Source organism: Oncorhynchus keta, chromosome 7, assembly GCF_023373465.1.
Source record: "Oncorhynchus keta strain PuntledgeMale-10-30-2019 chromosome 7, Oket_V2, whole genome shotgun sequence".
NCBI lineage: Eukaryota > Metazoa > Chordata > Actinopteri > Salmoniformes > Salmonidae > Oncorhynchus > Oncorhynchus keta.
Window position 1 is genome coordinate 19,711,181 of NC_068427.1, and position 14,506 is coordinate 19,725,686.

General features: G+C 42.2%; 1 protein-coding gene across 7 annotated transcripts in view; it reads right to left on the bottom strand.

Moving 5' to 3' along the window:
* Nucleotides 1–14,506, bottom strand: part of usp9 (ubiquitin specific peptidase 9) — an 83,771-nt gene that overhangs the window by 66,483 nt on the left and 2,782 nt on the right. For all 7 annotated transcript variants that reach the window (XM_052522149.1, XM_052522150.1, XM_052522154.1 and 4 more), the window contains exon 2: nt 504–795. In XM_052522149.1, coding sequence (XP_052378109.1) covers nt 504–608 — 105 coding nt within the window. In that variant the 5' untranslated portion in view covers nt 609–795. The remainder of the gene's footprint in view (nt 1–503; nt 796–14,506) is intronic.

Below are 14,506 nucleotides of genomic sequence, written 5' to 3' on the forward strand. Positions count from 1 at the left end.
AATGTGGGCCACTGGTGCAGTATTTGTAACAGAACAACACTCAAGTCTAAACAATACACCAAAACAGCATCCATCAAACACACAACTTGTGTTATGGTTTCAAAGGCCAATACAGGTTTGATTTATAGTTACCGTTAAATGAATCAGAACAGCTTTATGCCCCACAGGGCACGAGGAGGACGTTCATGTCATGCTATGTGCTTTAGCACAAAGAGGAGCAGGAGGAGAGGATGGGGGCAACGAACAGCAGAGAGGAAAGGTGAAGAGGGGAGAGTGAAAGGCGAGAGATAGAAGAGGATGTTGAGACATGAAGAAGTGAGAGGATAGAGAAGTGAGAGGATGGGGCAGAGTAGAGGTAGAAAAGGGAAAGAGGACTAGAAGAGGACAGGGCAGAGTAGAGATAGAAAAGAGAAAGAGGACTAGAAGAGAGCACAAGTCAAAAACAGGATGTTGAGGTGAAGGTCAGAAATTAAAGAAGAGGATGGGACAGAGAGGCTTCTGACCTGGTTCTGTGGCAGCGGGGGCTGGCTCTGACTCTGAGCGTCGGGCGCCTGGCCTGCCTGGTTGTCGTTTCCCCCAACAGGAGAGCCACGCGTGGTGGCCGTCATGCTCGCTACGGGGCAGATCTTGGCAATCTTGGCCTCTTTTAGGGAGCACTGGCCAGGAGGGAAATCACAGGAGGCGCCTCAGCAACCTCAGAGGCAGAGCAGAGGGAGGAAAGCAGCGGCCGTGGTACGAGAGAGAGGGACAGAACCACCTGGAGATCTGGACGGGCCGCTGAGACCATTGCATAACCTGGAGAGAGGGTTATAAAGTGTATGGGTTTTGTTGACTGTAGACAAAATACTGCATGGTGGGCTCACTCACAAAAAAGTACAAACATGATAGGAGAGATTTCATGGGTCCATTCAATCAATGGGATCACATCTCCGTTTAAGGTCCGTTTGTGTGTTATATACAAGGTAAGTTAATTTTTTTAAGGCCATTATGCATTGTCAAATCGAACCACAACTAGCTTGTTTGGGGGTCTCAGTGACCAACTTTGTCAGGTGAACCTGATCAAGTTTTTGGTACGCAAAATAATAAACATACACCGAATTAGAAATGTGAAGACGAGCAGGTTTCAATTCTGAACGGTTCTCTGGGACCCATCAGATTGGAAGGGAACAAACTTTTGTATTTTCCCCCGACATTTGCTTGATTGGGTTCCATTTTTGCAGTTTGGAAGCTTTGTTGTAGAGACAATGTGCGGAAGTAAGAGATAAACGCTAAGAGCGCTGACCTGATAACAGGGAACGGTACAGAGAAACCTGTTAAGCTTGCACCCTATGGCTGGGCTGCTCCTGAGTCTGGGTGTGTCATTTCCAGTCAGATGAGCTGAGAGCTTGGCATGGATTGGCCAGGTTGTCAGTATGACCATTAGTGAAGCATAATATGACCTAGCTGCCAATCCAGTACTTGTTAGCACCACTAGACATCTTTGCAAATCCTACTTTTCTAGCATTCTGGCCTGGTCTTGTTCCGTGTAAACACCCAGACATAGCTAGGCAGGCAGTGGAATCAAATGTTTGTCAGAGGTTAAAATAAAATATAGATAATTTCCTACAATGATATTGCTAGCAACAAAGAGGGGTAAGACAGTGGGAAAGATAACAATCCTCAACAGATGGAAATAATCTCTCTGTTCATCAGTGAGGCTGCCAACTAGCACGTATCAAGGGCTGTAGTGAAGTCGGAGAGAGCAGGCAGCAGCATCTCCGGTTAAAACAGCATGACATTGACACCATTGGCCTGACTCTGGAGAGGAAGAAGCCTGGAAGACCTCTGACTGCTCGTACTGCATGGATCCAATTAAGGTTAGTAGTGGAACTGCCACTACTATTGCATAAGGAAGTCTACAAGTGCACATTTTAGTCCCTCACTTTGTTCGCAAGCAAAGTTGTAGGCTATTTTACACAAACAAGCAAGAGAACAAGACAAACAGTTGTGGTTCAAGTCTTACTATATGACTACAATGGAGTGGAGTGTTACCTAGGGATGGCACAATTATCGTATAAATCTTGTAGCTGACAATTATGGATAACAACCGTGAACAAACCAAACAAAAACCATAATGGTCACACTGTCATTCATTTCAGGAGAAAGGGGATTCAACTTCATATTTAAGTAAACATAGTTTATCTAACAGCATTTCATTTTTTAATGTATTATAAACACATGAAGTGGGTAAAGTTGGTAATCATTTTACATGCAGAATAACACTTTGGTCAGAAGTTCCAGGTGAAAATCATTCATTTTTCAACAGGGTCGCCACCAAGGCTGGTTGTATTCATTAGGTACTGTATGTCACATCCAATTTTCAAAGATGCATTTCAAGTAAAACATTTATTTTTATATTTATAAATAACATTTCTATGACAATTAATCATTACCCAAAATTCCATAACAGCCCTAGTGTTATATAAACGTGCTCATTCAGACAGTATAACGATCATCATGCACGCAGCGTAACCGACATGCCAGCAAGAAAAACTATCAATAGTCAAGTGGATCATTAGCAAGATGGAATTGCCTGTGTTTCATAGTGCTGTTATGTCACCTATGACCCTGTCCACATTGTTCAGATGTTGGAATCAAGAGGGCTACCTTTGAGTGCACAAAACATTAAGAACATTAAGTTCCTAATGTTTGGTATACTCAGTGTATATTTCCCAGAATGAGAACGAGTTGCAAAAATCCTTATATAAATGTATCATGCTTATTGCACATTTATAAAACAGACTAGACAGCTAGTATAACAGTCTATGGCTAAAATGCTCCAAGCAGAACGTGACGCAACAAACTGAACATTCATTTTCCAGAATCATTGTTCATTGATATTCACATTTTAGCAGTGTCTGCTCTGCACATCATTTGTGCAGTTGAAACATAAAAAGGGTATCATTAGAAAAGATCACTTCTCCTCTACTACAGTAAAATAATGTCTGTGTGTTTCGGTGTCCACAGTGCATTTGGAAAGTATCCAGACCCCTTCCATTTTACCACATTTTGTTATGTTGCAGCCTTATTCTAAAATGTATCAAATTATATTTTTTCCTCAATCTACACACAATATCCCATAATCAGAATGCAAAAACAGGTTTTTAGAATTTAAAAAACATATTTATATAACTATTCAGACCCTTTGCAATGAGATTCGAAATTGAGGTTAAGTGAATCCTGTTTCTGTTGATCAACCTTGAGATTTTTCACAGCAAAAATTTAATGGAAGAAGTTTGGAACCACCAAGACTCTTTCTAGAGCTGGCCGCCTGGCCAAACTGAGCAATCGGTTTGAAAGGCCTTGGTCAGGGAGGATGGTTACTGACAGAGCTCCTCTGTGGAGATGGGAGAACCTTCCAGAAGGACAACCATCTCTGCACCACTCCACCAATCAGGTCTTTATGGTAGAGTGGCCAGACGGAAGCCACTCCTCAGTATGTCACGACAGCCTGCTTGGAGTTTGCCAAAGGGCACCTGAAAGGTCTCTCAGACCATGAGAAACAAGATTCTCTGGTCTGATGAAACCGAGATTGAACTTTTTGGCCTGAATGCCAAGCGTCACGTCTGGAGGAAACCTGGCACCATGCTTACAGTGAAGCATGGTGGTGGCAGCATCATGCTGTGGGGATGTTTTTCAGCGGTAGGGACTGGGAGACTAGTCAGGATCGAGGCAAAGATGAACGGAGAAAAGTACAGAGATCCTTGATGAAAACCTGCTCCAGAGTGCTCAGGACCACAGACTGGGGTCCAACAGGACAATGACCCAAAGCAAACAGCCAAGACATTGCAGGAGTGGCTTTGGTACAAGTCTTAATGTCCTTGAGTGGCCTAGCCAGAACCCGGACTTGAACCCGATCTAACATCTCTGGAGACCTGAAAATAGCTGTGTAGCGACACTCCCCATCCAACCTGACAGCATTTAACATTTAAGTCATTTAGCAGACGCTCTTATCCAGAGCGACTTACAAATTGGTGCATTCACCTTATGACATCCAGTGGAACAGACACTTTACAATAGTGCATCTAAATATTTTAAGGGGGGTGAAAAGGATTACTTTATCCTATCCTAGGTATTCCTTAAAGAGGTGGGGTTTCAGGTGTCTCCGGAAGGTGGTGATTGACTCCGCTGTCCTGGCGTCGTGAGGGAGTTTGGTCCACCATTGGGGGGCCAGAGCAGCGAACAGTTTTGACTGGGCTGAGCGAGAACTGTACTTCCTCAGTGGTAGGGAGGCGAGCAGGCCAGAGGTGGATGAACGCAGTGCCCTTGATTGGGTGTAGGGCCTGATCAGAGCCTGGAGGTACTGAGGTGCCGTTCCCCTCACAGCTCCGTAGGCAAGCACCATGGTCTTGTAGCGGATGCGAGCTTCAACTGGAAGCCAGTGGAGAGAGCGGAGGAGCGGGGTGACGTGAGAGAACTTGGGAAGGTTGAACACCAGACGGGCTGCGGCGTTCTGACAGAGCTTGAGAGGATCTGCATAGAAGAATGGTGGCATACAGGTGGCATACATACAGGTGTGCCAAGCTTGGGTGTCATACCCAATTAGACTCAAGGCTGTAATTGCTGCCAAATGTGCATCAACAAAGTACTGAGTGAAGGGTCTGAATATTTATGTAAATGTTCTGTTTATTTTTAATAAACTTGCAAACATTTCTAAAAACCTGTTTTTGCTTTGTCATTATTGGGTATTGTGTGAAGGTTGAGGGGGGAAATGATTTAATCCAGTTTAGAATTAGGCTGTAAAGTAACAAGATGTGGGAAAGTTAAAGGGGTCTGAATACTTTCTAAATGCACAGTATGACCGATTCTGTTGGACCAACCCTCAAATGCTAATAGCAAGTTGAAACCACTTTTCAGAGAAGAAGTAGTGATCTCTCATCTTTGTTGTGTGAGTGGCAGGGCGATGGGCATGGTGTGTGTGCAAACAGAGAGGAAGAGGTGAAGTGAGAGGTTTCACGCTCGCTAAGAAAAGCCCAATACGTTTCTATTTGCTTATTTTGGACCTGAACTTCTTGCTTGCCTTTTCCCACCTTTGGGACAATGACTCCCATTGTTACGGTGGAGACATGAGCATCTTGCTATAATATACAGATCTCTGGTGTAAATGGGAAGGTGCAAACAGCACACTAGGAGGATAGGAGACGAAACCAAAAAGACAACATGAGAGCAAGCCGGACAGAAATGCTCATAAAAACGATTCTTGTGATAAAGGCATCTGGAATATCGCGCAAAACCATTCATTCAATATAGTCGCCCTACACTCCACTTGGAATAATCACTGAACAAGGAATAAACCGCTTAGTGACCAAAAGCCACAGGATGGAAACTCTTACAATGTGTGCTTAGCGTGCAAGACTCATTTAGACAGGTAGCCCAATTCTGATCTGATATATTTTTCACTAAATTGGTATTTTAACCAATCAGATCAGCTCTCAAAAATATCTGAGGTGAAAAGAATCTGTGATCAATACCAATTAGGTGGAAAGAATATCAGAATTGGGCTGCCTGTCTAAATGCAGCCAAAGGGTTATTCCTACAAGACCACTGCACTCAGCATTGGCCATCCAGACAGACCTCTCCTAATGTTTTAGATTGAGCAACAACAAAAGCCATTGTTCAGAAAAAAAAATCCAATCCTCGGTTTAATATTCATCCGATTGAGATCAGAAGGAAAACAAAGGAATAGCCTAGGCCTAAGCACTCAAAAATATTGAACAAAAATAAAAATATTTTACTGAGTTACAGTTCATATATAAGAAATCTGTCAATTGAAATTCATAGGGGCCTTAATCTATGGAAAATAATACAGATATGCATCTGTTGGTCACAGATAACTTTTTTTTAAAGTAGGGGCGTGGATCAGAAAACCAGCCAGTATCTGGTGTGACCAGTTGCCTCATATAGTGTGACATCCTCGCATAGAGTTGATCAGGCTGTTGATTGTGGCCAGTGGAATGTTGTCCCACTCCTCTTCAACGGCTGTGCAAAGTTACTGGATATTGGCGGGAACTGGAACACAACGATCCAGAGCATCCCAAACATGCTCAATTGGTGACATGTCGGGTGAGTATGCAGGCCATGGAACTGGGAGATTTTCAGCTTCCAATCATTTTTGTGTACAGAACCTTGAGACATGGGGCCGTGCATTATAATTCTGAAACATAAGTTGAAGGTGGTGGATGAATGACATGACAATGGGCCAGGATCTCATCACCGTATCGCTGTGCATTCAAATTGCCATTGATAAAATGCAATTGTGTATGTTGTCCGTAGCTTATGCCTGCCCGTACCATAACACCACCGCCACCCTGGGGTATTCTGTTCACAACTTTGACATCTGCAAACCGCTTACCCACACGACACCATACACGTGCTCTGCGGTTGTGAGGCTGGTTGCACGTACTTCGAAATTCTATAAAACAAGGGGGCTTATGGTTGAGAAATGAACATTACATTCTCTGGCAACAGCTGTGATTGACATTCCTGCAGTCTGTATGCCAATTTCACATTCCCTCAACTTGAGACAAATGTGGCATTGTGTGTGTTGTATGACAAAACTGCACATTTTACAATGGCCTTTAATTGTCTCCAGCACAAGGTGCACCTGTGTAATGATCATGCTGTTTAATCATCTTCTTGATATGCCACACCTGTCAGGTGAATGGATTATCTTGGCAAAGGAGAACTGCTCACTAACAGTTATGCAAACAAATGTGCACAACATTTAATAGAAAAAAAGTTTTTTGCGCATATTGAACATTTCTGGGATCTTTTACATCAGCTCATGAAACCAGAGCGTTTATATTTTTGTTATGTGTAAATAAAATAAAAGCCTGATGCTGATATATGAAAACATTTAGGCCTAGATTAGATTGGGAGAAGACTGAAGTTCATACAGTGCATTTGGAAAGTATTCAGAACCCTTTACTTTTTCCAAATTGTGTATAGAATAAGGCAGTAATGTAACAATCAATACACAATACCCCATAAGAACAAAGCAAAAACAAAACTGCAAAACTTAAACACAATTTCAGACCTTTTACTCATTACTTTGATGAAGCATCTTTGGCAGCGATTACAGCCTGCAGTCGTATTGGGTATGACCCTACAAGCTCGGCACATCTGTATTTGGGGAGTTTCTCCCATTGTTCTCTGGAGATCCTCTCAAGCTCTGTCAGGATGGATGGGGAGCGTCGCTGCACAGCTATTTTCTGGTCTCTCCAGAGATGGTCGATCGGGTTCGAGTCCGGGCTCTGGCTGCTTCACTCAAGGACATTCAGAGAAGTCACTGCTCCCGAAGCCACTCCTGCATTGTCTTGGCTGTTTACTTAGGGTCGTTGTCCTTTTGGATGGTGAACCTTCGCTCACGTCTGAGGTCCTGAGCACTGTGTAGAAGGTTTTCATCAAGGATCTCTGTACTTTGCTCCGTTCATCTTTCCCTCGATCCTGACGAGTCTCCCAGTCCTTGCCGCAGAAAAACATCCCCACAGCATGATACTGCCACCACCATGCTTCACTGTAGGGATGGTGCCAGGTTTCCTCCAGACACGGCGTTTGGCATGCAGGCCAAAGAGTTCAATCTTGGTTTCAGACCAGAGAATCTCGTTTCTCATGGTCTGAGAATTGTTTCGGTGCCTTTTGGCAAACTCCAAGTGGGCTGTCATGTGCCATTTACTGAGGAGTGGCTTCCGTTTGGCCTCTCTACCATAAACACCTGATTGGTGGAGTGCTGCAGAGATGGTTGTCCTTCTGGAAGGATCCCCCATCTCCACAGATTAACTCTGGTGCTCGGTCAGAGTGACTATCAGGTTCTTGGTCACCTCCCTGACCAAGGCCCTTCTCTGCAGTTTGGCCAGGCAGCCAGCTCTAGGAAGTGTCTTGGTGGTTCCAAACTTCCTCCATTTAAGAACGATCGAGGCCACTGTGTTCCTGGCAATGCTGCAGAAATGTTGGTACCCTTCCCCAGATCTGTGCCTCAACACTATCCTGTCTCGGAGGTCTACGGACAATTCCTTTGACCTCATGGCTTGGTTTTTGCTCTGACATGCACTGTCAACTGTGGGACCTTATATAGACAGGTGTGCCTTTCCGAACCATATCTAATCAATTGATTTTAACACAGGTAGACTCCAATCAAGTAGTAGAAACATCTCAAGGATGATCAATGGAACAGGATGCACCTGAGCTCAATTTCAAGTCACATAGTAGAGGGTCTGAATACATGTAAATAAGGTATCTGTTTATTTGTAATACATTTGCAACATTTTCTAAAAACCTGTTTTCACTTAGTCATTATGCGGTATTGTGTGTAGATTGATGAGGACTTTTTTTATTTAGTCAATTTTAGAATAAGGCTGCAACGTAACAAAATGTGGGAAAGGTCAAGGGATATGAATACTTTCTGAATGCACTGTATGTAATGGAAATGTGTGACATACTGAACTTGCTGCCTGCTTTTCCTACTGCCATAAAACCTGACCAGAGGAAAACTTGTCAATTATTCTACAAAACCACATATTCTGGAAATGAGTCGTACATCATTTCTAGTTGGGTCTTATTCTAGACATGTAGGCCTAAAGTGATGGTGGTGCACATGGTGTTGTAGTATTTGAACTCTGGGCACCATACAGCAAAGACAACATGTCTTTCTGAGTTTCAGACAAGAGAGGAAAGGATTTCCTTAAGTAAACATGGGATTGGTTGGCCAGGAAGCCGGAGGTCTTTCATCCCTTTCGCGCTCACTCTTCAAGTCATTCCACCTCGAAAAACACAAGTAAGAGGATTTACACCCACCCTCTCAGATAGTTCCTGTAGTTAGAAATATAAGAATGGCATTCCTGAAACATTATTTTGTATAGGATTGACTGACTGCATTGGTTCTTTTTATAAGAAACATTGTGTTGAAAATCCAAAAATGTTTGCATAGTCAATTTACACACAGTCCTGACACACACTCTTACCCCACCAGACATGCCACCAGGGGTCTTTTCACAGTCTCCAAATCCAGAACAAATTCAAGAAAGTATACAGCATTATATCTGTTCCATCTCATATTGCTCAAATGAAAAGCAAACCTGGTTTAAAAAAACGGATAAAGCCAACATTAACTGCACAACGCCTCTCCCCTATTTGACCTAGATAGCTGTGTGTATTGATATGCATGCTACAGTGAGTTAGGCCAGGGTGAAAAATACCATATACCGGGGTATTTCTATCCAGCTCAGGGATCCAGCTATGCATTTGGTTTGCTAACTTGATAGAGCTAAGTGGCTAGATGTCAAGATAAAGTAGTATTTTTATTTTACCTTTAACTAGTCAGTTAAGAACAAATTCTTATTTTCAATGACGGCCTAGGAGCAGTGGGTTAACTGCCTTGTTCTGGGGCAGAACGACAGATATTTACCTTGTCAGCTCGGGGATTTGATCTTGCAACCTTTCTGTTACTAGTCCAACGCTCTAACCACTAGGCTACCTCCCGCCTGCAATGGAGCTGCTGCTTGGAGTATTGCTTTTTCAACCTTTGTAATGCATTCCTTTGAATCTGGTGATGATTTTTTGTCTCTTGTTCAGAGAAATTAGCCATTGAAGTCACTTGCAGTTTTTACCATAAATTAGTCTGAAAGTACCAAGTTTTGCCCACCGATGCCGCTGTCCCTGCTACTGCCACCACACCCTTTTATACATTTTTACATGTTTATTCAATGGATCACATAATTTTCTTTGCAACTTTGGGTAGAAAACCAACAGCTTTTGCTCATGATGAAAATAGATTGTGTGGTCAAACCAGTCCTCCAAGGACTCAATTCAGTTTGTATTTCTCTTAGCAACCTAATGCGTCAACCCAAGTCTCATTGAATAGTCCCCCCAAAAAATGGCAGCTCTGAGAGGGCTATCCGTATGGTGAAAGTATTTTCCTACAAGCACAAAACTTTGACAGAGAAATGGACTAGTGACAAAAAAAGTGACAGCCCTAATAATGTGTTTTTCAATAAATGTGTTTTTCAATAAAATTATTAGAAAACGTCTCTATACGTACTGTGGTTAGTGATATTTTCCATTAAACCCAACATCATTGCGAAACACTACACAGTGTGTGTTTGGGCCTTTTTTGGGATTACTGTAATAAAACACAAGACACCATTAAAATGAATAAAAGGGTGTGGTGGCAGTAGCAGGAAAAGTGGCATCTAGTGGGCAAAACTTGGTACTTTGACTACTTTAAAAATTACAAGCGACTTCAATGTCAAATCTCTCTGAACAGAGGACAAAAACCATCACCAGATTCAAAGGGAATGCGTTAAAGGTTGAAGAAGCAATACTCCAAGCAGCAGCTCTATACTACTTGTTAGACAGAGAGCTGATCCAGTATACTGGTTATTTGGGTGGGGTGATGTTGGCTTTTTACCATTTTATTGGGTTCTTCGCAATTATGGCCGAAATCAGATGTTAGGTGCTATATATTTACTGAAGGTTATATGAACCCTATGAATTTAAAATGGCCAATTTAGGTGTAATCAATTAGCTTAATTTCTCAGAGATCAAATTATATTTCATATTTCAGGAATGCTAATCTTATGTTTCTAACTACAGAAACGATTTCTGCTGAAATGACACGGAATGACCCCTTTACGATTCTGTTCCAGACCAGCACAGAACGTCTGGATGAGACCTGCTCAACCACTTCGCAAATCAAAATAAACTTCCTCAAACATAAAGCCAAACTGCAGACAAATATAATTTCAATAAACAGCCTACAGAAGACATAACTTTATCATAGCTTAAACTTCATAGAATGTCTAGCTCCATAACTTTTATTCTCCCTCCAGCTGGACCGTACAATCTGGTTTATAACCACACACACTGACCCTGTATGAGCCAACAAAGGCTAGCCACAGCTCCAGAGAACACATAAGGCCATGAGCCATAATGATGAGTATTGTTTACTCTCTCGGTCCTTTCCACCCAGCTGGAAGCCTGGGCACTGGCTAGTGCTCAGTCTGGCACAACTCAAATATAAATATATTGATTAGAATAGACAGACATGCCTTTCTTTGACATGTAAAATACTGAATCATGTCTGATTATCTATTCATGGCATTTCGATCTGCAAAGTCCAGTATGTTGCATCCTCCTGAACACAGGGACAACACCAGTCCTGCCTGGCAAAGATAGACAATATGACTGGAAATCCAATCCACAAGTATTGGAACATGAGGGTTTGATCATGTATTCTAACATGATATTTCCTTCATAAAGGCCACTAAGTCATCGTCAACATCCCCCAAAAAATATATTTACATTTTTTGTACATTTTCTACCAAGACACCCTTTAAAAGGGACAGTGTGAGATTTTGGTATTTCGGTCCCTTTTTTCGATTTACCCAGAGTCAGATTAACTCATGGATACAATGTATTTTTACAGTTCTAAGTTGCCAACTAGTGTTAAAGCAATTGCTAACTAGGGTTAGCGCAATGACTGGAAGTCTATGGGAACAGTTCATGTTGACTTACAGTCATGGGAACAACTAGCATGTTGGCTGTTCCTGTAGACCAGTGGTCAGCAACATAAGGCACACGAGGGAATTTGCCTTGGCACGCCAATGCTTGGCAAGTCACCCCATCCCACCCCCCCAAAAAATAATACAAATAATTAAATGATATAGGCGGCACTGAAGATGAGAATAGTTTTCACATGGCTAACAGCTAGAAAACCTTAATTATTATTTTATTTTTTATGTTCAGGGCACAAAATGTCATCAGCAAAGAAAAATAAGGCAAACGTCCGCTCATTTATTGCCTTTGATTCCTTTTACTTCAGGGCCAGGCTGTTTGCTCTCTGTTGTAAAAATGCTGTTTGTCAGACATCAAGTGCACATTGCATTTTGAAACGAGACATGCGGACCAGGCAGAAGGAAGAGGTCCGTACCCAGGTAAGAAAAGCAAGGCACTGTGTTAACAGTAAAAAATATATTTTAAAAAATTGTGCAGTGCATTGCTAAACAAGGAACCATTTATTGATGGGGAATATATCAAGGAGGCTTTCCTCAGTAGTTGACAGGCTTTATTTGAAGGATTGCCTAACAGACACAATCTTCTCAAAGATAAGACATGCACGTGTCTGCCAGAACTGTTGAAAGGCATGTTCTCAAAATAGCTGAAAAGGTAAAGGAGTTGCAAACTGTAGAGTTAAAAGATGCACCTGTGTTTAGCGTGGCTCTTGATGAGAGTGTGGATGTGAATGACATTCCACATCTGGTAATTGTTGCAAGATACCGTGACAGAGCAGGTACGCAAGTAGCTGCTTTGTCTAAAACCCATACATGGTAACACTAAAGGGGAAGCTATAGCAAAAAAAGCCTTCACGGGTCATTTTGAGGAGGTGTCAATATTAAGAACATATTCATTATTACAACTACCCCGCTATGGTGGGGAAACAGGATTTGTAAAGATGATTGAAGATATGATTGGCCACCCCGTGGTTAAATTTCACTATCATTCACCAAGAGAATCTGTGTTCCAAGAATTCAAATTCCGATTTAGGTACTGTAATGGCTACTGTAATTAAAATGGTCAATTCCCTTGTTGCTCGCTCATATGTCACAGTGTCAGTCACTGCTGGAAGAGCTTGAACAAATCCACAAAGACTTTCCTCTCCACTGCAGTGTCAGGTGATTAAGTGGAAGGAAGGTTCTGGAACGGTTCGTGGAGTGTTTGAATACAGTTGAAGCCTTTCTGGCTACAAAAAGGGCCAAAACTACCCAGAGCTTGAGGATTGGCTTGTAAAACTGGATGATGTTTCTCACTGACATAACAGGTCACCTCAATGAGCTCAACCTGTGCCTGCAGGGTGCAGGCCAGACAGTGATGGATCTGTTCCATGCACGTAAGGCATTCCCTGCCAAGCGAGACGTCTACTTGCGGGATATTCAAAGTGGAAAGTTCCGCTACTTCAAGCAACTCAAAGGGCGGTCAACGCGGCACACTATCAGTACATGGGGATGCTGTACAAGGGGGTGCTGAAGTCAGAGTTCTCTGTCCGATTTTCATTCAACATATTTTTTGATGAAGCCAGAGAACTTTGAGAGCAACTTGGGTCTGTCTGTGTTTCAGTGGATAGGGACAGAGGACTCTGAAATGCACCTGTTCAAGCTCAAGGCCCCTTTGGTCATCAAAATTCACAGCGCTGTGCAATGAACATGAAGACAGAGAAACCAAGGGGCCTCCATTATCCACTGTTGGGAGAGCCTGCCAGTGAAAGATGACAGTCTGCAGAAGGTTGCATGTGTAATGCCTTCAGTATTTGGATCCATATATCTTTGTGAACATATCTTTTCACACATTAAGTCGATCCCTTCACGCAGCCGGCTGACAACAGACCACTCGGAAGCCTGTGTGCAGCTAAGTCTCCAAATATGGCGCAGATATGTGGCTCAGCAATGGGAAGCAGAGACAAGAATCACACTATAAAATCAATTTTAAATCGGTACGATGGGATGTTCAGTACAAAATTATATAAGCTTGTGATGTTCATGGCAGTAAATAGTAATGTGAACATGTGTGTGTTGCAGAGGATTTGGAATAAGAGACTGGGGAGACAGGAGACTGAGTAGGCTACGATTCTCAGCAGCAGATATGGACTTGATAATACGGAAATAAATCCATTTTTATTACATTCAGTTATGTTTAGGGCTGTTGATAGGCCTAACAGTAATCTCTGTAATTTTTGTGACCTGAACCTTGTATTTTGCAATAAATTGTTATTTTTAAATCACATTTATTATTCAGCCTTTTAGTTCTGTAGCCTGTTTTAATGGAACGGTTCTACAAAAATGCAAGTAATGAGGTTCAATTTATACACATTAACAGACGTATAACTCACATTTCCAAGTGTTGTAACAATTTCCATAGAAAAACAATTGAAACGTCTGATAAATGCAATTGAAAACGGCAAGGAAGAGTCGCATAACAACGAAATTATGAATCCATCTTGATGAAAACGCAAAGGAATATTGTCCAGAAATCAAGACACTAAACATATTAAAGCCACTAAATTTAGGCCATCAAGTCAAAATAAGGACAACTTCAAATGCAGATATCAAAATGACCATTGCATTAACACTGCTCGCCACAACAGCATATTTCAGGCAGATATACATAATGCACGAAGAGGCATAACATCAAAGGAATTGCTTACAATCATCAAGGATGCATGCCAAACAGATTCAACCAAACAATGGCAAAAATCACTAAGTACAATACAAAGATCTATAAATGCATTTTAAAGGAGTGAAGACCACCCTGGATTCAACACCTTGGACAGAGCCCTGGTGCGGCTTTGCTCATCTGGGCTCCCGAGCAGTCTAAGACACTGCATCTCAGTGCAAGAGGCGTCACTACAGTTCCTGGTTCAAGTCCAGGCTGTATCACATCCGGCCGTGATTGAGAGTCACAAAGGGCGGCACACAAT